The sequence below is a fragment of the Rana temporaria genome, chromosome 5 (genome assembly GCF_905171775.1).
Source record: "Rana temporaria chromosome 5, aRanTem1.1, whole genome shotgun sequence".
Taxonomy (NCBI): Eukaryota; Metazoa; Chordata; class Amphibia; order Anura; family Ranidae; genus Rana; species Rana temporaria.
In genome coordinates, this window is record NC_053493.1 from 340,789,092 (window position 1) to 340,811,192 (window position 22,101).

At 44.1% G+C, this 22,101-nt stretch overlaps 1 protein-coding gene across 1 annotated transcript in view; it reads left to right on the top strand.

Annotated features, from left to right (window-relative positions):
* The first annotated feature begins 728 nt into the window (after nt 1–728).
* PI15 (peptidase inhibitor 15) overlaps nt 729–22,101 on the top strand; it is a 46,049-nt gene continuing 24,676 nt past the window's right edge. Inside the window, exons 1-2 of the mRNA XM_040354448.1 lie at nt 729–860; nt 1,240–1,578. Of these exons, the coding sequence (XP_040210382.1) occupies nt 1,306–1,578 (273 nt within the window). The 5' untranslated portion in view covers nt 729–860; nt 1,240–1,305. The remainder of the gene's footprint in view (nt 861–1,239; nt 1,579–22,101) is intronic.

Sequence of the window (22,101 nt, forward strand, 5' to 3'; positions counted from 1 at the left end):
AATTGCGATTAATAACTTACGATCGTATCTTTCAACTATCGGTCAAAATCCAGCTCCCTGTGTGTGACAATTGGATCGAATGTGTTGTCGACTTTAGATTGATTATTTCTGTGGAAAGAGATCCATTAGAAAATATGATCAAAGCATGTACGGCCATCAACACGTTTGTAACAGGAAAGTAAATAGATAAAGTGCATTCTATAAGATGTTTGTAACAGGAAAGTAAATAGATAAAGTGCATTCTATAACATGTTTGTAACAGGAAAGTAAATAGATAAAGTACAGTACATTCTATAACATGTTTGTAACAGGAAAGTAAATAAAGTGCATTCTATAACATGTTTGCAATAGAAAATAAAACAAGAAAGCTCTCTTATTGGAATCACTATGCCCATGGTGGTACACGGTACCCACTTCATGAGTTTAATATATTCCTTTTATTTGGCTGAACTCTTTCCATAAATTCCTAATGGTAGGAAACCCCTGTGTCACAGTAAATCTGAGTTTTGCTCATAGTAAGAAAAAAAAAAATGAGATCAGGTAATCTGCTCCTAATTTGTGATTGAATTTGGAAATGCCATTGTTCCTACCAGCCCTGTGATATGATGCCACCCAATCACTGTACTGTACTGTAAACCCCTCCTCTGCAAGCTGTACTTCTCCAGGGTCTGGCAAGAGAGTCCAGTCTGTAACATATAAAAAGCTGTTATCACTTAACAAATCCTGCAGCCAGAAGTTGCTAGCAAGAGTTTTGCTTTCACTAAATTTACAACAGGATATGTCCTTCCCTTACAAGGCTGTAGACTTCATAGCAGAGCTATAGAAATCTCACTGGTGCAAGACTGACAAACTGCTGAAAGGTAAGATTGGGGTGATATTATTCTTTATGGGGACTCCAAATAGAGTTTAATCCATTACAGTCCAGAAGTTTTCCTATTTTGTCTTAATAACTTGCCTGCCAAGTTAACTTGAGCTTGTAGTTTTATTTTATAATATTTCTTAAAATAATAACTGCTATTACTCTGCACAACAGTTACTATACATGTTTGATTACATTTTTACTTTTCTTTTTTTTTTTCTTTTTTAAATAAATCTGATTATTCAGTTATAGTACTTTGTGCATTTCAATATTTTTTTCTTTAGTTTATTAAAATATCACTGTTGTACTTTATACATATTGTAAAGTAGATTTCATTCCTAATGTATAGTATTTCTTTTTACCTTTCTTCTTTTATATAGGTTGCAAGAAGCAGTTTATTCCAAATCATTGTGCCTTATCTGAAGTCTGTGCATTGCCTTCCAGCCATGATTGAGATGTGCTTTGTGGCTGCAGCCCTTATTTTCTCTCTCCTCTGTGAAACATGTGGTTTAGTGTTACCTAATTCCACAGACTTATTATTATCAGCCAGCAATTCCACCATCCTAGAGCCAGAGCTGATTGCTCAGCTGGACTCAGCAAGTATCCCCAAGGCCAGAAGGAAGCGCTACATTTCCCAAAATGATATGATCGCCATCCTTGAATACCATAACCAAGTCAGAAGCAAAGTCTTTCCACCTGCAGCAAATATGGAGTACATGGTGGGTGATTTGTTTATTTATCAGATACAAGCAAGGCATGTTATCCATGCAGCAATATACAAGCATAGGCGTGTAAGGATACTTATAGATTTAGGGTCAGCAAGTCAACCAATAGCAAAGGAAAAAGCAATGATGGCAACTCTGGAGCTTGCATCTTCAAAAACAAGCCAACCACAGTAGCCCATAGGGGCTACTGTGGTTGACTTGTTACTGAAGATGCAAGCTCCAGAGTTGCCTTTATTGCTTTTTCCTTTGCTATTGGTTGACTTGCTCACCCAGCACAAAAAATATGCTTAGGTGTCAAGACACCTGATATGCACATGAATGTTCTGGGTCAGGGGCAATGAGTAATGAAGGATGTGTGATGAAAGCTCTGAAACGTGCACATTCAAAAACAAGTTAGCATCTTCTAACTTGTATCTTGCTAGATTCCCTGTGAAAAAAAAATGATAATTTCCAATTTTAAAGCAAGCACTGAGGTTGATTTACTAAAGGCAAATAGACTGTACGCTTTGCACTTAGTAAATGAGGCAAAGCTTCACTTTAAATACCCATTCACATGCAAGGAAAATAAAAAACAGCAATTTTGCTTGCACATGATTGGATGATGGAAGTTAGTAGATCTCTGCCTTATTTACGAAGCTCTGGTGCAACTGCACTTGCAAAGTGCACAGTCTATCTGCCTTTAGTAAATTAATAAACCCTATTGTGCCCTTTGATTCATTTAGAATAATGGAGACAAAAATTCCAAGTATAACTGCGATACCTTTCTTGTGCCCATGTGGATAGCAATGGATAGAGAGATCCCACCCAGTTTTGGATATAATGGCCAATGATGTGTACTTACCCATGCCAACCAATAGAATTTCAGTATTGCCAGTTTAGAGCTGTCATAGCTTTCATTGGTTGCTGTAGGTTTTTTGGCATTGTTTACATATTTGCCAAGTGGCCTAAGTGTATGTACTATATATACATTGCATACAAGCTTGCACTTAGAAACTATAGTTATAAATTAGTTTGTTTTATATATTACTAGATAGCAAAAAAAATATGTGAAATGAAATGGGTATTATTTTACAGTAAATGTCTGAAAACTGGGTTGTGTTATAAAACGTGTAAAATGAAACATTGGAAGCAGGTTCTATCTATAATTGTTCTACTCTGAGGGAGAATATGAAGGCAAACATCTGATTGGTTTTATCAGGAATGCTTATTTTCCTTTGGTTTTATTTAGGCTTCATGTACACTGTTGCTGGTAAACGGACGTTTAAGAGCAGCTGGGCATTTTTTTCAGCTGCCCCTGAACTCTCCTCTGTTATTTTATCAGTACATCTACACAGGGTCGTTTATAGTCCTTTCTAGGCAGTTGAGTTTAGAAGCATTTTTTGGAAAGCACTTTACAACTTGAGGGTAGACAGTACAAATACAATACACTTTAATACAGTAGGAATCAGAGGGCCCTGCTCGTTAGAGCTTACAATCTAAGAGGGAAGGTCAAGAGATACAAGAGGTAATAACTGTGGGGATGTGCTGATGGAGAAAAAAAGTGTACAGTTGTTAGATGGGGGCCAGATAGACTTCTCTGAAAAGATGAGTTTTCAGGGATTGTCTGAAAGTGGACAAAGTAGGAGAAAGTCGGAAAGTTTGGGGTAGAGCATTCCAGAGGATGAAAGAGGCTCTGGAGAAGTCCTGAAGGTGAGCATGGGATGAGGTGACAAGGGAGTTAGAGAGCAGGAGGTCTTGGGAGGAGCGAAGAGAACGATTAGGTTGGTATTTTGAGACTAGGTTAGTGATGAAGCTGGGGGCCAGGTTGTGGGTGGCTTTGTAAGTTATGGTTAGCATCTTGAATTTAATTTGATGTTTGAGTGGCAGCCAATGGAGGGATTGGCAGAGGGGTGTAGCAGACGCTGAGCGGTTTGTGAGGTAGATCAGCCTGACAGCAGCGTTCATGATGGACTGAAGTAGGGATAGCCTATTTAGAGGTAAGCCAATAAGGAGGGAGTTGCAGTAGTTGAGGTGAGAGATGACCAGGGAGTGGATTAGAAGCTTTGTGGTGACATTGGTTAGGAAGGGGCGTATTTTGGAGATGTTGCGGAGGTTGAGGCGGAAAATTTTGGATCGCGATAGAATGTGGGGCCGAAAGGTTAGTTCGGAGTCCAGGATTACACATAGGACCTTGGCATGGAGGACAAGTTGATAGTTGAGCCATTGATATTGACAGAGAAATCAGGGAAAGTGGCACCTAGGGGAGGAAATATTATGAGCTCGGTTTTGGATAGGTTGAGTTTGAGGAAGTGATGTGACATCCAGGCTGATATGTCTGCTAGTAAGTTGGTGATGCGTGAGGAGACAGATAGATAGATTTGGGTGTCTTCAGCGTAGAGATGATATTGAAAACCATGGGAGTCAATCAACTGACCCAAGGAGGTGGTGTAGATTGAGAAAAGGAGAGGTCCAAGAACAGAACCTTGGGAGACCCTGATGGAGAAAGGAAGAGGAGAGGAGGAAGTAGAGTTGTAAGTGACACTGAAGGAGCAGTGGATAGGTAGGAGGAGAACCAGCATAGAGTACAGTCATGGAGACCAAAGGAGTGGATTTTTTTTTTCTTGAGGAGGGGGTGGTCCACTGTGTCAAAGGCAGCAGAGAGGTCCAGGAGGACCTAGGACTAGTGTCTAGATCAGGAAAGTGAACCTGAAGTCAGGGCTTCCAATCTATTTCTTCTGGGTCAGTGACTCAGAAAGTATCAAAGCCACTAAACCAGGAGGACAGGCATGACATTTCAGTATTTCCAGATGGGAAGGTCTACTATGACAGGTTTCGTGCGTTCTCATTACAGGTTCCCTTTAAACAATACTCTCCATGAATAATATTGGTTTTACAGTGATGCTTTTTAACAATGATTATTAAGAAGTTTGATCATGTGTTAGGCTTCATGTACAGGGTCGCAGAAGGGTGTATAGCGTGCAGGAAATATAAATAGCTGGCGTAAGGCAAACACTAATGCAGCTTACAACATCTCATTACAATGAATGGGTGTACGCTATGTAAGAGTTTACTCATGCATGGACATAGATGTACAATGCTGAATGCAGACTGTGTCCAGGATTGTACGCTCTTGCACATGCACGAGTATGCATGCGCAAGGCCATACAGCCATTCATTGCAATGGGAGGTTGTATGGTGCACCTGTGGCTACCTTACACTGGCTATTTATGCATACTGTATGCCCTTTATTTGCAAATATTAGTAACCATTTTTACTATTTGTTGTCTACGGATGGATAGTCAAGCACTAAAGCCAAGCACAGCAGCTTGTATAGCACAGTTATTATATGCATTTTATGCCCGTCATATTTAACCTCCCTGGCGGTATGATTCTGTCTGGAATTATGTACCAAAAGCGGTACAATTATTTTGCAAGGAAATTTGGCGTTTTATACTGTAGGCCTGCAATTCTTAGGAATAACTCACTTAAATCTGACCAAACAAGAGTCTAGTAGGCATCCCGGGTATGAATTTTTTAAAAAAACTAAATTATAAATTATAATATAATAAATAATTATAACAAATAATAATTTAATTATAATAAAAATGATTCAATAATGTAATCAACTAAAAATCACTGAAATTTGCTCAGTTGCAGAATTGTCGCTGTCATTACTTTTATTTTTTTATGACGAATTTCCCCACAAATCGCCTTCGCTCAATTCTGCAAGTGATTATAATTTATTATCGCTGTTTTCTAGCGGCTCTAAAACCATTTTTGACATAAAGGGACACTTTTGGTTGCTATGGACAATCTACAGTTTGCAGGCAGAAAGAACAGTTTTTATTTTATAAAAAGTACATGTAGGACACAGGGCAGACCACTAGGGACAAGGGGGGTGTGTATTTTTTACATACAGTACTGTAATCTATAAGATTACAGTATACTGTATGTAATGCGTTTGTTTACTTTTTTGAATTTGGCGCCGTTCTCCGCCCCTGTGCGTCATAACGTCGCAGGGAACGGAGATTGGCGGCGCACGGGAACACTGTGAATCGAGAGAGGACGCCGCTCGCTCACACAGCAGGGATGCATCACAGGATCCAGGGACAAGGTAAGTAACTTTGCCTGTGGATGCTGCGAGAAGGTAAGCCACGACGCTGCACGCTCTGCACATCTACCCCGAGCGTGACTCGGGGATACCGATCCTAGCATGGAAAAACCACCCTGAGTCACGCTCGGGGATACCGCTAAGGAGGTTAAAGTACATCTAAAGTTATAGCATCTACAAAATAGGGGATAGTTTTATGGCATTTTTATTAATCTTTTTTTTTTTTTACTAGTAATGGCGGCGATCAGCGATTTTTATCGTAACTGTGACATTATTGCGGATTAATCGGACACTTTAGACAAATTTTTGGGACCATTGTCATTTTTACAGCGATCAATGCTCTAAAAATGCACTGATTAATACGAAAATGACACTGGCATTGAAGGGGTTAACCACTAGGTGGCACTGTAGGGGTTAAGTGTGCCCTAGTGAGTGTTTCTTACTGTAGGGGGGATGGGCTGTGTGTGACAAGACAGTCATCACCGCTTCCGATTACAGGAAGCGGTGATCACTGTCATTGTCACTAGGCAGAGCAGGGAGATGCTTGTTTACATTATACAAAGAAAAAAGTTGCGCTAATGTGCGTATTAATAAGATGCACTGAAACCAGCGCAAATAATAATAAAAAAAAAAAGTGGTGACAAACAGTGGTCAAACCGTGAACATCAATTAAATTGAAGAGTCTTGTGAACAATTATGGGTTAACCATAATCCACCATAAAGTCCAAATCATAAAACAGATGATCGCATTCAATGATCTCCCAAGTGTAAATAATCCCCAACTTCCTGGAAAGAGTGATGATAGAAGCACCTCCACCACAGTCACACACTGCCTCTTACCGGAACTCTATGATCTCTTAGTTACAGGAGATTATAAACAGCATATACTGATGGTGTCCTTGAAACGTGTCTCCAGAGAGGGACAGTCACAATATTGGATTGCCTCAAACAATGTACCAATGCGGGATTTAAAAGAAAAGAAAAAAACTTGCATAGCATAAGATCCTTGAGATTTAATATATGATAAAAAGATGTACACTTACATCAAAACTGTAGACATAAAAGCATCAAAAAATGAACCGGCCGGCCCCTCGAACATGCAGCCCATATCTTCCGGGTCTGATCACGTGACGCGGTGACGTCAGAACGTCGCCTCCCAATGTTTCGTCTCGATTGGGGACGTGGTCACTGGATGTTTACATTAGCATCTCCACGCTCTCTCTCTCCGGGAGACGATCGCGGGTATCCCCGCGGTGATCGAGTCTGCGGGACCCGCGGTCGGGTTCACGGAGCTTGTGGCGGGCACGCGAGCACCCCACCGCTGGCGTGCGTGTGCACAATGTCGCTTCCTTAAAGTGGACGTATATATACATCCTTTTGCCCAGGAGTGCCATTGTGTCGACGTATATATGCGTGCGGCGGCCGGGAAGCGGTTAAAATACATCTAAAGGCAAACACGTCAATTTTGTTTTTTTGCTCTTCATTTCCTAATGGGGAGACACAACACAAAGTGAGAGGAAATCTCTCCAAAGTAAGAGAAAATGCCATCTGAGACAGTTGTCACAGGAACAAGTGTCCTCGTTGGAAGATTTCATTCCTCCTTCTGTTCCAGTGACAACCTCAAATGCTAAATTTATCATCACTTTCTATAATAGTGACAATGATTACCAGGGCCAACAAAGGGGTGCTTCTCCTAGAGGGAACAGGCAGCAATAAACACCTGACAGATGGTTTAATTCTTGCCTTCCCTGTCCAAAACAAAAAAAGAAGTTGACTTTAGACACTCTTTTAGTTTTATGGATTGTAGATATCCATTTGGGCTGTTTTTGCTTTAAAGGAGAAGTGTAGGATATACAAGGACAAACCTATATACTCACCTATATGGCTGAAGCATGAGTCCAATTCTGCAGCCAGGGCCGCTAATAGAAATCATGGGGGCCCGTACAGCCTACCTGACAGGGCCCCCTTCAGCTCCACCCCTGGTCCCGCCCCTGGCCCCACCTTCAGCCCCACCCATGGTCACCCCCCAGACTCCGCCTTGAAACAAAGTGAAGGTTTTTCTACAAGTGATATTTATTTTTCTCACCCATGCTGCCAATGCAGTAATGTGCTACAGACAGTGCCACCCATGACGCTAATGCCAAAACGCATGTGCTGCCTGCAGAGACAGTGCCACCCATGCTGCCAATGGCATTATTCCATTGGCGGCATGGGTGGCACGGTCGGCAGCACAATATGGCATTTGCGGCATTGGTGGCACTGTCAGCAGGTAGCACATGCGTTATGGCATTAGCATCATGGGTGGCACTGTCTGCAGCACATTACGGCATTGGCGGCATGGGTGACACTGTCTCTGCAGCACATTACGGCATTGGCGGCATGGGTGGCACTGTCTCTGCAGGCAGCACATGCATTATGGGCCAGTGCCATATTGTGCTGCAGACAATGCCACACATGCCGTAATCTGCTGCAGACAGTGCCACCCATGACACTAACGCCATAACGCATGTGCTACCTGCTGACAGTGCCGCCAATACCATATTGTGCTGCAGAAAGTGCCGCCAATGGCATAATGCCATTAGCAGCATGGGTGGCATTGTCTCTGCAGGCAGCACATGTGTTTTGGTATTAGCGGCATGGGTGGCACTGTCTCTGCATGCAGCACATGCATTATGGCCCATAACGCATGTGCTACCTGCAGACAGTGCCACCCATGCTGCCAATGCCATGATGTATAGATGCTGACTGCTGCAGTAGAAGTAGATCTTGAATCCTCCTCCCCCCAAGAAAGCACACACGACACATCTGTTAGATGGCCGGGCCCCAGGAGTCACTTCCTCCCTGATCCTGCCTAGACTGGAGTGGCTACACAAACTATTCCAGTCGTATGGCAGCTGCTTCTTCTGCCGCCGCTCGCCTCACTGCTTCTCTCGCGCGGAAGGAGAGGAATCACGCCAGGAAAGGCAATATAGAGGATGCGCTGGCTGTGACTTTAGCCAGCACGAAGGAGCGTGCGCGGGAGAATGCCTCTTTAATGCCCGAAATAGTCCCTTCCCTGCAGCCACATAATAGCACGTTGAAGTTACAGTGCTATCAAGAAAAAAAAAAAACATAAAAAGAAAGCGGTGCCTGGGCATCGGACGGACGATGGCTGGTGGATTTTTTTTTTTTTTTACATTAATTAGCTATCTGTTTAGGTTGCCCGGGCCCCCCTGCTGGCCGGGCCCAGTACAACAGGGCCAGTTGTACTGGCCTATCAGCGGCCCTGGCTGCAGCTGTTCTCCACTGGGTCTAAAGCTGAAAAATGAGCATCACATGATCGCTGATCACTGATTTCTCAGTCTTCACTGAGCAGAGAGCATTGACTGTCAGCAACCACTCTCTGCTCTGCCCCTTCAGTGTTTGTTGGAGTGTCGTGCTCGCCCCCTCCCTTGGACTACAGGAGAGTCAGGACGCTCTCTACATTGCAGATAGAGAAAGGAGCTGTGTGTAAGTGGGCGTCCTGACTCTCCTGTAGTCCAAGGGAGGGGGCGAGCACGGCACTCCACATCAGGGAGAAAGCCTTGCATTACTGTGTGGAGTTACAGACAGAAGAACAGGAAGTGAGGATTTCTCAGAAGAAATAAGGACATTTAAAAGCAAAATGGAAGGATGAGGTAAGTGAAGGAGGACTGCACTAAGGTAAAGGAAGCTATTTAGGAAAAAAAACTGTACCTTTACAACCCCTTTAAATTCTATGCATTAAGGTGAAAAAACATCCAACGATTAGTGGCCCCCACATTTACTTACCCAAGCCCTCGAAAGTCCCTTGTCATGAACGCGCTGGCTTCTCGACTGGCTTCTCGGCTCATTCATTGGATGATTGATAGCAGTGCAGCCATTGGCTCCCGCTGCTGTCAATCAAATCAATGACGCGGCACGCCGGGGATGGGGCCGAATTATACAGTATCACTGTATCACGGGAGTTTGGGAGAGCGCTTCCCAGAAGGGGGGTTAGTTGATGCAGGGAGAAGCCGAGACAGCTGCCGAGGGACCCCAGAAGACAAGGATTTGGGTCACTCTGTGCAAAACGAGCTGCACAATGGAGGTGAGTATGATATGTTTGTTATTTTTTTTTTTTTTTTAAAGGAACCTTTACAACCCCTTTAAAGTAGGATCCTTTCAGAGCTTGGAGCAGCTCTGTGATGTTAGCTAACAGCGGGCTTTTACTTGCAGTCGGCAGAATCTGGGTAACAGGAGCGCAAAAATAAGTGCACACCTGTGACCCAGAAGAGAAGTATGGGCAAAAAAGCTTTGGCCATACTTTTTAACTAGAAGGGCTCTTGCACATGAGCCAGCTGAGCCCATTTACTGCAATTTCCAGCGTATTCCTTCCGCCATGGCAGCTCAGGTGCAGGATATAGCCTGCCTTTGACTTACATGGATGTGCTTTGCTGTACTTGTGTACATGGCAGTGCTATCATAAACACGAGTACAGCGTATGGGCTTATGTACAAAATAGTGCACTGTACTAGTACATATGATAGCACAACTGCATACATGACTACAGCAACACACAGCCATTCATGTCAATGACAGGCTGCATGCTGCACCTAGGCGGGCAAAGGAAATATGCTGGGAATTACCCTGAACAGGCTCAGCTAAGCCATGTGCAAGAGTCTTAAACATGTACATAACTCATTATTATACAATAGGTCTGATATATTGGTAAAAATACCAAGCATATTGTATGTAGGTATATGGTTATTTAGCAGAAAAAACAGGGGTCTAAGAGAGAAAAAAACACCCCCCAGTAATAAAAAATAATGCAACAAGGGTTCTTAAAGTGGAGTTCCACCCATTTTTTTATGTTTGTCTGTGCTGCATGCCCTAATCTCATAGTGTTCAGAATGGACAATTTTTATTTATTTTGTTGCTTGTAAATACCTTTATTTTGTACTCTTTCATTACTTCCTCCTCCTTATTAGCCTAGGCTATTAAGTCACAAGGCTATTCGCAAGGGTTTCTGGGATAGGCATCATGTATCCCAGTAGTCCTTGCAAATAGCCTATTTGCATAGAGAAGGGGCGGCAACTTCCTCTGACACTCCCGTTGCTATGGAAACCTGACTGAAACCTATTACATCGCTTGTGCAGCACTGAGCATGTGCTCTATTTCTAGATTATAAACTAACTAAATGCTCTAACAATCTAACAAAACGGACCTTAGTTTACAGACTAACTTTACTAGACTACATTAAGCTTGTGTATTACAGGGGTATTTATATTTAAAAAGTGAAATTGTGGGTGGAACTCCCCTTTAAAGTGGACTCTCTGTAATTTTTTCAACTTTCCATCTATTAAATCTTCTGCCATTGTTGTTTTAATTTGAATAGTAAAACATCTTTTTTTTTGCAATTACAATCTTGCTATGACTTGTCGCAGTACCCTCATAGAACCAGCAGGTGTCGAGAATTTCTCAACCTTTTTAACAATGGACTTGTATGATATTTCTCCACCTGCCAGTTATTTCTGTGCATCATACCCAACTTCTCCACTTCCAATAAAACCCAGCAGAATGAACGGCACATCTCATAATCTGCATGTTACATACACCTGGTTCAGGAAACAGGTTTAAAACAAAATGTTGTTAAAAAAAGAACAAGAACACTAAGAAAACAAGGCAAGGCAAGATGTAATAAAATCATCTAGGCTTATATATAGTATTGTACTATAAGGGACTAATTTATTTATTATAAAAACTCAGATAAAACAGACAATAAATATTTTGCAAATGTTTTCAGGACTTCCCTTACTGTTAATCCCATACAATATATTGTGTTTTATATATGAAAGAAACATCTCATGTCTCCGTTAAGCATATCTATAGTAATTAGCTCATTTAGATGTTTTGTCTACCATATCTGATTTTCCATTCATTCACCCATGCACATAACTCTATGTTTTGTCAATTACAAACACTGTAGACAAACATACATTACACCTATACTTTTCCCATAAATAACTCTTTTACGGCCTCCACCCTCCCATCCTGCAGCTCTGATATACATTAAATGTATGTGTACATACACACTTACTGTACTATGCTGAGTGCAGACTTTCAGAAGTGGTTTGTTTAAGCAGTAAGTTGGTCAGTCTTGGACGGCCCTGTTTACTATGATTTATTGTTTGTGTTGGCATAAAGAAACCATGCTTTCCAAACATGACTTGTTTCCTGGACTACGTGTAGAGCTGTTTGTGGTCATGTAGAAAGAACGGTCTGAAAACATTCTGGCCTGAGATGTTTCACATTCTTACCTGTCTAGAAATGCTTTAAAGATCCCCCAGACAATGTGTTAAGCATTAGTGGGGGCTGCAGTGACAACAGCTGGAAAGCAGGTTACTGAGACTGGAGACCACCAACAGGAGCCTACAGTACAGATGGTCTTAACATTGATGACGCAGGGAACACAGCGTCTCCCCGAAGGGATGTAGTCCCAAGGGAGGGGGCGAGCACTCTGACTAACCCCCAACCAGAACGGATGATGGGGGCAAGCTTACTGACTCCATAGAGAGCCATTAACATTCTCCTGCCATTGAGTATTGGATACAGGGATACCGCATCCAATTCGCAATAGTGTGAACTTGGCCTTACTGTGGGATTCCAGCCTAGCACTATATTGTCAAAAGTATTGGGACACCTGCCTTTACATGCACATGAACTCTAATGGCATCCCAGTCTTAGGCTCCATACACACGACCGAGTTTCTCGGCAGAATTCAGCCAGAAACTCGATGGGAGCCGTATTCTGCCCAGAAACCCGGTCAAGTGTACACTTTTGGCCGAGGAAACCGACAAGGATCTCGTCGGGCCAAATAGAGAACATGTTCTCTATTTCCTCGTTAGTCAATGAGGCCCCGTACACACGACCGAGTTTCTCGGCAGAATTCAGCCAGAAACTCAATCAGAGCCGTATTCTGCCGAGAAACCCAGTCATGTGTACACTTTTGGCCGAGGAAACCGATGAGGATCTTGTCGGGCCAAATAGAGAACATGTTCTCTATTTCCTTGTTAGTCAATGAGGAAACTTGGCTCGCCGAGATCCTCGGCGGCTTCACAAGGAACTCGACGAGCAATTCATCCCAAAGTTGTTCTATCAGGCTGAGGTCAGGCCAGTCAAGTTCCTCCACCCCAAACTAAACTCGTTCATCCATGTCTTTATGGACCTTGCATTGTCCACTGGTCCAAATCATTTAGTGGAGGGTGAAGGGGGGGTTGTGGTGTGGGGTTGTTCTTCAGGGGTTGGGCTTGGCCCCTTAGTTCCAGTAAAGGAGACTCTTAAAGGGGTTTAAAGGGGTTGTAAACCTTTGTGTTTTTTCACTTTAATGTATCCTATGCATTAAAGTGAATGAACACCTTGCATTGTCCGGCCCCCCAGCCCCCCCCCCCCCCATTAACTCTTTACCACGTGATCAGATCATGGCTGTTCACAATGTAAACAGGAAGAGACGTTTATCGGCTTTTCCTCACTTGCGTCTGATAGACCCGAGTAGAGGAGAGCCAATCGGCTGCTCTCTTGACAAGGAGGGTCTGTGCTGATTATTTATCAGCGCAGCCCCCCCTCGGATCCCGCCAAGGACCACCAATATGCCGCCCGCAGGACCACCAGGGAAATGCAAATATGTGCCCAGGCAGCTGCCAATCAATGCCCAGGCAGCTGCCAATCCACACTGGACCACCAGGTATGACCCCCCCCCAGACCACCAGGGAAATGCAAATCTGTACCCAGGCAGCTGCCAATCAATGCCCAGGAAGCTGTCAATCATTGCCCACTTACAATGCCTACCACTGCTAGTGCCACAGGGATGCCTATCAGTGCCGCCTATCATTGCCCATCAATGCCACGTATCAATGCCCATCAGTGCCCAGCAGTGCCGCCTATCAGTGCCATCCATAAGTACCCATCTTTCAGCCCTTCAGTGCCCATCAGTGTCGCCTATCAGTGCCCACCAGTGCCACCCATGAGTGCCCATCAGTGCTGCCTACCAGTGCCCGTCAGTGCCTGCTCATTGGTGCCACCTCATCGGGGCCGCCTTATCAGTGCCCGTCAGTGCCGCCTTATCAGTGCCCATCAGTGAAGGAGAAAACTTTACTTATTTACAACATTTTATAACAGAAACAAAAGCAAAACTTTTTTTTCAACATTTTTTTATTTGTTTAGCAAAAAATTAAAACTGCAGCGGTGATCAAATACCACCAAACGTTTTTGTGAGAACAAAATGATAAAAATTCTGTTTGAGTACAGTGTAGCATGACCGCACAATTGTCATTTAAAGGCTTCATTTCCATGGACGTTTTTGGACGTTTTTACAGACACTTTTCTGAGCTTTTTTTGCAGCTTAAAGCGGGGGTTCACCCGTACATAACATTTTTTCCCCTTAGATGGATGCTCGTTTTGTCTAGGGGAATCGGCTAGTTGTTTTAAAATATGAGCTGTACTTACCGTTTACGAGATGCATCTTCTCCGCCGCTTCCGGGTATGGGCTGCGGGACTGGGCGTTCCTATTTTGATTGACAGTCTTCCGAGAGGCTTCCGACGGTCGCATCCATCGCGTCACGATTTTCCGAAAGAAGCCGAACGTCGGTGCGCAGTATAGAGCCGCACCGATGTTCGGCTTCTTTCGGCTACGAGTGACGCGATGGATGCGACCGTCGGAAGCCTCTCGGAAGACTGTCAATCAAGAAGGAACGCCCGCTCCCGAAGACCCAAACCCGGAAGCGACGGAGAAGATGCATCTCGAAAACGGTAAGTACGGTTCATATTTTAAAACAACTAGCCGATTCCCCTAGACCAAACGAGCAGGAATCTAAGGGGAAAAGAGAAAAAAAAAAACAACATTGGGTGAACTCCCGCTTTAAAAACGGCTCTCCATGTTAGTCTATGGCCTCATGCCCACCATGACGTTTTTGAGCTGTAGATGGCTGAGCCGTTTTTAAGCTGCAAAAAAACCCAGGTCCAGTGCGTTCTGAAGCTCCAGCCTCAGAGCTGTAAAAATGCCAGACATTAAAAAACGTGCAAAAACGCTACCGCTGCGTTTTTGAGCTCCAGCTCAAAAAAAAAAAAAAAAACAACATGGACAGGCGTTTTTAAGCTGTAAAAAAGGCTAAAAAAAGTGGCTGTAAAAACGTCCATGGAAATGAAGGCAAACAGCGACAGCGCAGAAAGCTGAAAATCGGCCTGGACAGGAAGGGGGGTTAGTGCCTGGTACTGAAGTGGTAATTAAACTTTGACAATAAAGCTTGGTTTCTATGCAGAGCTGCACCAGATGTTGTACTTTCCAGTTTTGGTAATCAACCCCCCTGTTACTAAAAAATATCAATACTTTATATACATACTTAAATATTGTATAGTCAACTATCACTGAAATATCCAAATTTTGTTCTTGTTTCTGGCATCCATTTGCCACAGGTAATAAAGTAGTGCATTATAGCATCATATAACAACGCTCAGCTCTGTCCATATTAAATCTGCCCTATAAATTGTGGCAGAATAGATGCATGCTAATTATCCCAGTGGAAGCACAGGAATTCTGTAGTGGAATGTCAGGAATGATCATCTATTCCTTTGACATGGTCCACTACTTCCCAAAGTATGCAGACAAGTGCTAAACAAAAGGAGGTACAAATGTAATTGAGAGTGTCTTATACAATATCATGTCATATTTGACAGTTTTACAATTCCAGAAAGCTTTACATATTATCTTTATTGGATATATTCATAATCACTAGTACTTGCATCATTGGTCTACAGGCCTACAAATGTACGTTAGATGACAGAGCGGGTAACATGCAGTGCGAATTGTGCGGGTGTTTGGAGTCCTTGTCTATTATATTTGTCTGTTATATTTTGTGTATCATATTCACATTTCAAGTACATTTACCTGTCTTGAATTCATTCACACTCATTTTCAAGACTTAGCTGTACTGTACTGCAGAGGCGTAGCTTGAAGCTTGTGGGCCCCGATGCATACCTCCCAACTGTCCCTGATTTGGAGCAATGTCCCTCTGTCCCTCATTCTCCTCATTTGTCCCTCATTTTGGTCTGATCTATAAAGTTGTATATAAAATGCACTTTTTATCTATCAAAAACTGTTTCTCAGTGCTAAACCTTTCATCCAAATTATAAATTGCTGCATTCTTACATTTTAAAAGCCAATATAAAGGATTAGTAGTTGGTAAACAAAAGCCCCTGTGGATTTAATGAACCTTTTTTTGGGTTAATTTTCCTTTAAGGGGGTGTGACAGGAGGCGTGTCCTATGCCTACATACATTTGCTAGTAGGTGTCCCTCATTCCCATCTCAGAATATTGGGAGGTATGCTGATGCAAAAGTTGACCTGGCCCCTGGGCTGTTCACACCCTGTGCTCCTCTTTATTCAGGAAATGGCTCACAGTTTGTCCCCAGCCAATGAGAACGGAGGGGTGTGGACAACGTGGAAGGCAAAGTGGAAGTCCAGTACTGGAGCGTGGCTGTGGCGTCCTTGAGCAGATCAGAGCTGGACTTTGTGGAGGATATGATAATATGACAGTGAGGCTGTAGGGGCCCCCTGAAGCTAGGGGTGGGGTTGCGATTGTGACCCCTGCAACCCCTTATGCTACGCCCATGCTGTACTGTACTTTATATCTCTTATTGAATAGGGTTGCACAATGCACATCATGACTATTAATTAGGTAAGCATATCAGCTATCAAAGTGTATTTTACTGATTCATCACACATTTCAGTTTGGTACAGCTGATTTGTTTATGATTGCCAACATGCAAGACATTTGCAATATGAGGATCTACAAATAATTTTTTTTTATACATAAACTTTAGACGCACTGTATTTTCCATTATGTTTAAATTTATTTTGTTGCTGCATAAATGTTTTTCTTCATAATACTTTGTGTACAATAGCCAGAGTTTAGGATTAAATTATATCCCTAATTTATTGTTTTAAGGCCTCGGGTCTGCACAAACTATGTATGATGTTCTGTTCCTTATGCTTTAACAGTATTAAATTGCATAACATAAACATGCTTAATTAAGCAAAAATGAAAATTGCAGTAACACGTGGTAACCAATCAGAAGTGAGCTTTCATGCAACTAACTATATATAAATGGAATTTAATTTGTTGGATTAGTTTACTGCAATTGTCATGCAATCAATGCCCCCACAAACTACTATAAATCAGAACTCTAAAGGTCCGTACACACGATCGGATTATCCGACAACAATTGTGTGATGGACGTCTGTATGCTCCATCGGACAATTGTTGTCGGAATTTTCGACAACAATTGTTGGATGGTCATGCTCTCAAATTGTCCAACAACAAATGTGTTCCGTTGGATTATCCGATTCCGATTGTGTGTACACAAATTCGTCGGACTAATCCAAAGTACAAACACGCATGCTCAGAACCAATGCTAACCCTAAGACAACATTAGCTGAAGTTGCCCAAAGGCTGGCGCTAAAGAGCAGAAAAAACACGTTGTTTTGTGAATGTTGGCTGAAAAAGTTCTGCCGTCTGTATGCAGAACAAGTTCACAGCCAACGCCCTTTGGGCAAAAATCCACGGATTTGTCCGATGGAAGTCCGAGCGTGTGTATGAGGCTTAATAATGTCGCGTACACACGACCGTTTTTCATGACGAGAAAAATTTAATTTTTTTAATTGGTCATTAAAAACGATCATGTGTGGGCTCCAGAGCATTTGTCTCGACGTGAAAAATGGTCATTAAAAATTTAGAACATGCTCTAATTTTTCTTGTTGTTTTTCACGTCGTCGTTTTCACGTCGTGCAAAAAAGGTCGTGTGTAAGCTTTATTGACAGGAAAAAAACATGCATGCTCAAAAGCAAGTTATGAGACGGGAGCACTCATTCTGGTAAAAATAGCGTTTGTAATGGAGATAGCATATTCGTCACGCTGTAACAGACTGAAAAGCGCGAAGACTGAATCATCTCTCACCAAACTTTTACACCCAAAGGGTGTCGCCAATCGAATGGAACTTCCCTTTAAGGCTGGGTTCACACTACTACACTACTTTCATCCTACTTTGCTCTGTGTTCAATGTTTCCCTATGAGAGCGTCTTGTAGCGTCCTACACAAGTCGGTCCGACTTTGAAAATGCTCCCTGTACTACTTTTGGTCCTACATTGATCCTACTTCAGGCCCATTGAATATCATTGAAGTCGGACCAAAGTAGGAGCCTGTTCATGAAAGTAGGATGGATGTAGGACCAATGTAGGATCAATGTAGGACCAATGTAGCAGAGCAAAGTAGGATGAAAGTACAGTAGGTGAACCCGATTTTGTGTCAATCTCGCTCTCTTTCTCAGCGAGATTGAGCACCTACGAGCCCCATCGCGGGAGCCAGCGCCGAGCTGGCTTGCCGCGATGGATACAGAGCCGTCATAGAAGCGACGGGAGATCCGACTTGGATTCCCGCCAATTCTACACGTGTGCGGCGTTTGTTATGAATCCTGAGGGGGAAGTCCCCGCCGGATTTTAAATAAAAATCCGGCATGGGTCCCCCCTCAGGAGCATACCGGGCCCTTAGGTCTGTTATGGGTTGTAAGGAGAGCCCCCCTACGCCGAAAAAAACGGCGTAGGGGGTCCCCCTACAATCCATACCAGACCCGTATCCAAAGCACGCTACCCGGCCAGCCAGGAAGGGAGTGGGGACGAGCGAGCGCCCCCCCCCCCCTCCTGAGCCGTACCAGGCTGCATGCCCTCAACATGGGGGGGTTGGGTGCTCTGGGGCAGGGGGGCGCACTGCGGCCCCCCCCACCTCAGAGCACCCTGTCCCCATGTTGATGAGGACAGGGCCCCTTCCCGACAACCCTGGCCGTTGGTTGTCGGGGTATGCGGGCGGGAGGCTTATCGGAATCTGGGAGCCCCCTTTAATAAGGGGGCCCCCAGATACCGGCCCCCCACCCTAAGTGAATGAGTATGGGGTACATCGTACCCCTACCCATTCACCTGCAAGAAAAGTGGTAAAAACACAAATAAACCACACAGTGTATTAAAATATTTTATTTTTCTGCTCCGGAGGCCCCCCCTGTCTTCTTTATTAGCTCTTTTACCAGGGGGAGCTTCTTCTTTGACGTCTTCGGGTGGGTGGGGGCCGCCGTCTGGTTCTGTGTGATACGTGGTAGGTATCACATGGGTAGGTACAGAGCATGATGGGACTGTGAGGCCTATATAGGTCCGATGCAAGGCGCGCATCCGTCATTTCAGCGAGGAGGACCGGCGTGGCAACATCGGGAGAAGGAGAGAAGTGAAGAACATGACGTCACAGCACGGAAGAAGAACTCATCACAGCATGGAAGGAGAAGACGTACATCACGGAAGAAGACACCGGACAGCGAGACGAAGAACCGGGGTGCGCCGAGTCAACAGCGGAGAGCGGCGAAGACAGAAGGAGAACCCCGGAGAGTTGAGAAGACCCGTCGGGATAGCGGAAGAAGAAGAGCCCCGCCGAAGACGCCGGAGGAAACCCGCCGGGGGGGTGGGGGCTTTTTTAAAAGCCACCCCCCCCCGGCGGTGGAAGAGAACCAGACGGCGGCCCCCACCCACCCGAAGACGTCAAAGAAGAAGCTCCCCCTGGTAAAAGAGCTAATAAAGAAGACAGGGGGGGCCTCCGGAGCAGAAAAATAAAATATTTTAATACACTGTGTGGTTTATTTGTGTTTTTACCACTTTTCTTGCAGGTGAATGGGTAGGGGTACGATGTACCCCATACTCATTCACTTAGGGTGGGGGGCCGGTATCTGGGGGCCCCCTTATTAAAGGGGGCTCCCAGATTCCGATAAGCCTCCCGCCCGCATACCCCGACAACCAACGGCCAGGGTTGTCGGGAAGGGGCCCTGTCCTCATCAACATGGGGACAGGGTGCTCTGAGGTGGGGGGGCCGCAGTGCGCCCCCCTGCCCCAGAGCACCCAACCCCCCCATGTTGAGGGCATGCAGCCTGGTACGGCTCAGGAGGGGGGGGGGGCGCTCGCTCGTCCCCACTCCCTTCCTGGCTGGCCGGGTAGCGTGCTTTGGATACGGGTCTGGTATGGATTGTAGGGGGACCCCCTACGCCGTTTTTTTCGGCGTAGGGGGGCTCTCCTTACAACCCATAACAGACCTAAGGGCCCGGTATGCTCCTGAGGGGGGACCCATGCCGGATTTTTATTTAAAATCCGGCGGGGACTTCCCCCTCAGGATTCATAACAAACGCCGCACACGTGTAGAATTGGCGGGAATCCAAGTCGGATCTCCCGTCGCTTCTATGACGCGCTTGCTGGGATGTGCTGTCACTATTCCAGTGAGTGTGAGATGTCGGCGCGATCTCGGCACCCTGTCGCCGAGTATCAGCGCGACGCTGTCGTGCTAAAAGCACAATATCACAAACACCTACTGTAGTGTAGTAGTGTGAACCCAGCCTTATAGTGCCTTCGTATGTGTTGTATGTCACCGCGCTTTGCTCCAGCATTTTTTTTCACGATCGTGTGTATGCAAGGCAGGCTTGACAAGAATCACGTAGAGAAAAACGTAATTTTTTCCATGACATTAAAAATGGTCGTGTGTACGCGGCATAAGGAATGAAAAATAAACAGCCCATAAAAAGATAAAAAAGAAGCATTGTTTGCTGCACAATCCAAAATTGCCCTATGCATTTTCTGTCACTAGGTGTCCTCAGTTTTCTGTCTGAATAATGGTCAGCATCATTCAACCCACTTTCCCTGAGCCTGTCATTTTACCATTTTCTTGTACTGTCAGCAGTCTTCTTCTTAGCACATGAAATTATTGGCTCCTTTTACTGCTTCATTCTCTGTCACTGTAAAGCCTCGTACACACGATCAGATTTTCCAACGGGAATTGTGTGATGACAGGCTGTTGGCGGAAAATCCGACCGTTTGTATGCTCCTTCGGACAATGGTTGTCGGATTTTCCGCGGACAAATGTTGGATAGCATGCTTTCAAATTTTCTGCCGACAATTGTGTGGTGTCGGATTTTCGAAACGTGTGTACTGTATACAACTCTGTGACACAAAAGTCCAAAGTACAAACACGCATGCTTGGAAGCAATGCTCATCAAACACAAAATTATCAGAAGGTGCCCAAAGGGTGGTGCTAAAGAGCTTAAATACCACATAGTACTACTAGTAAGTCACTACCTTCGTGTTTGTTGGCCGACAATTGTGTGCCGTTTGTATACAAGACAAAATCCAGGCATACGCCCTTCGGACAAAAGTCCTACGCTTTGTCTGTGGAAAATCTGATCGTGTGTACGAAGTTTTAGCTTTGCTGGGACTGCAAAAGACTGATATCTGGTCTGATTTGAGTATACACAAAACTTTAATTAAATTTTTTTTTCCCATTATCTACTAATGAATACTGAGCCACAATAGTTTTTTTATTTGCTGGAGTTCAACTTTAAAAAATAAAACTTATTTACGATGAATTCTGTAAAATAATTAATACTATTTACAGCTATCTGCATCTAAAGGATTAAAAGAGCTTTTTAGAATTTATTCCAAAACTGTGCCTTAGATTTTTTTAAATATATATATATATATATATATACACATATATTGTCAAAGGTATTGGGACACCTGCCGTTACACGAAGGGGACTTTAATGACATCCCAGTCTTAGTCCGTAGGGTTCAATAATGAGTTGGCCCACCCTTTGCAGCTATAACAGCTTCAACTCTTCTGGGAAGGCCGTCCACAAGGTTTAGGAGTGTGTCTATGGGAATGTTTGACCATTCTTCCAGAAGCGCATTTGTGAGGTCAGGCACTGATGTTGGATGAAAAGGCCTGGCTCACAGTCTCTGCTCTAATTCATCCCAAAGGTGTTCTATCGGGTTAAGGTCAGGACTGTGTGCAGGCAAGTCAAGTTCCTCAACCCCAAACTTGCTCATCCACACTATATTGCCAAAAGTATTGGGCCACACCTCTAAATCATTTGGTGGAGGGGAGATTATAGTGTGGGCTGCTTCTCAGGGATTGGGCTTGGCCCCCTAGTTTCAGTGAAGGGAGCTCTTAAGCCTTGTACACACACTTGGATCTTCGGACGGCCGAACGGCCGTTTTTTGTGGCATGCTAGTCTCACAATATGAAAAAAATTCATACGACAGAATACGTCAGAAGTGACGTAATGTGTTGAATAGTTTTGTATGTATTCTTTCGTTTGAGCCGGTATTGAGCATACATAGTTTTGCTCTTACGATTTTTTTCATACGTAAACCGTACTAATGAAACGAAAATCGGACGTTGAGTTTACATCCGACAAAAAAACTATAGTCTGCACATCCAGCTTTTGTCTGACTAATGGTAAATAGGCTGTTCGCTTTGCAAAGGGAATTTTCCCCAGAGCTTAAAGAAGAAGGTGAGGCTCTGCTGACCTCCGTCATCCC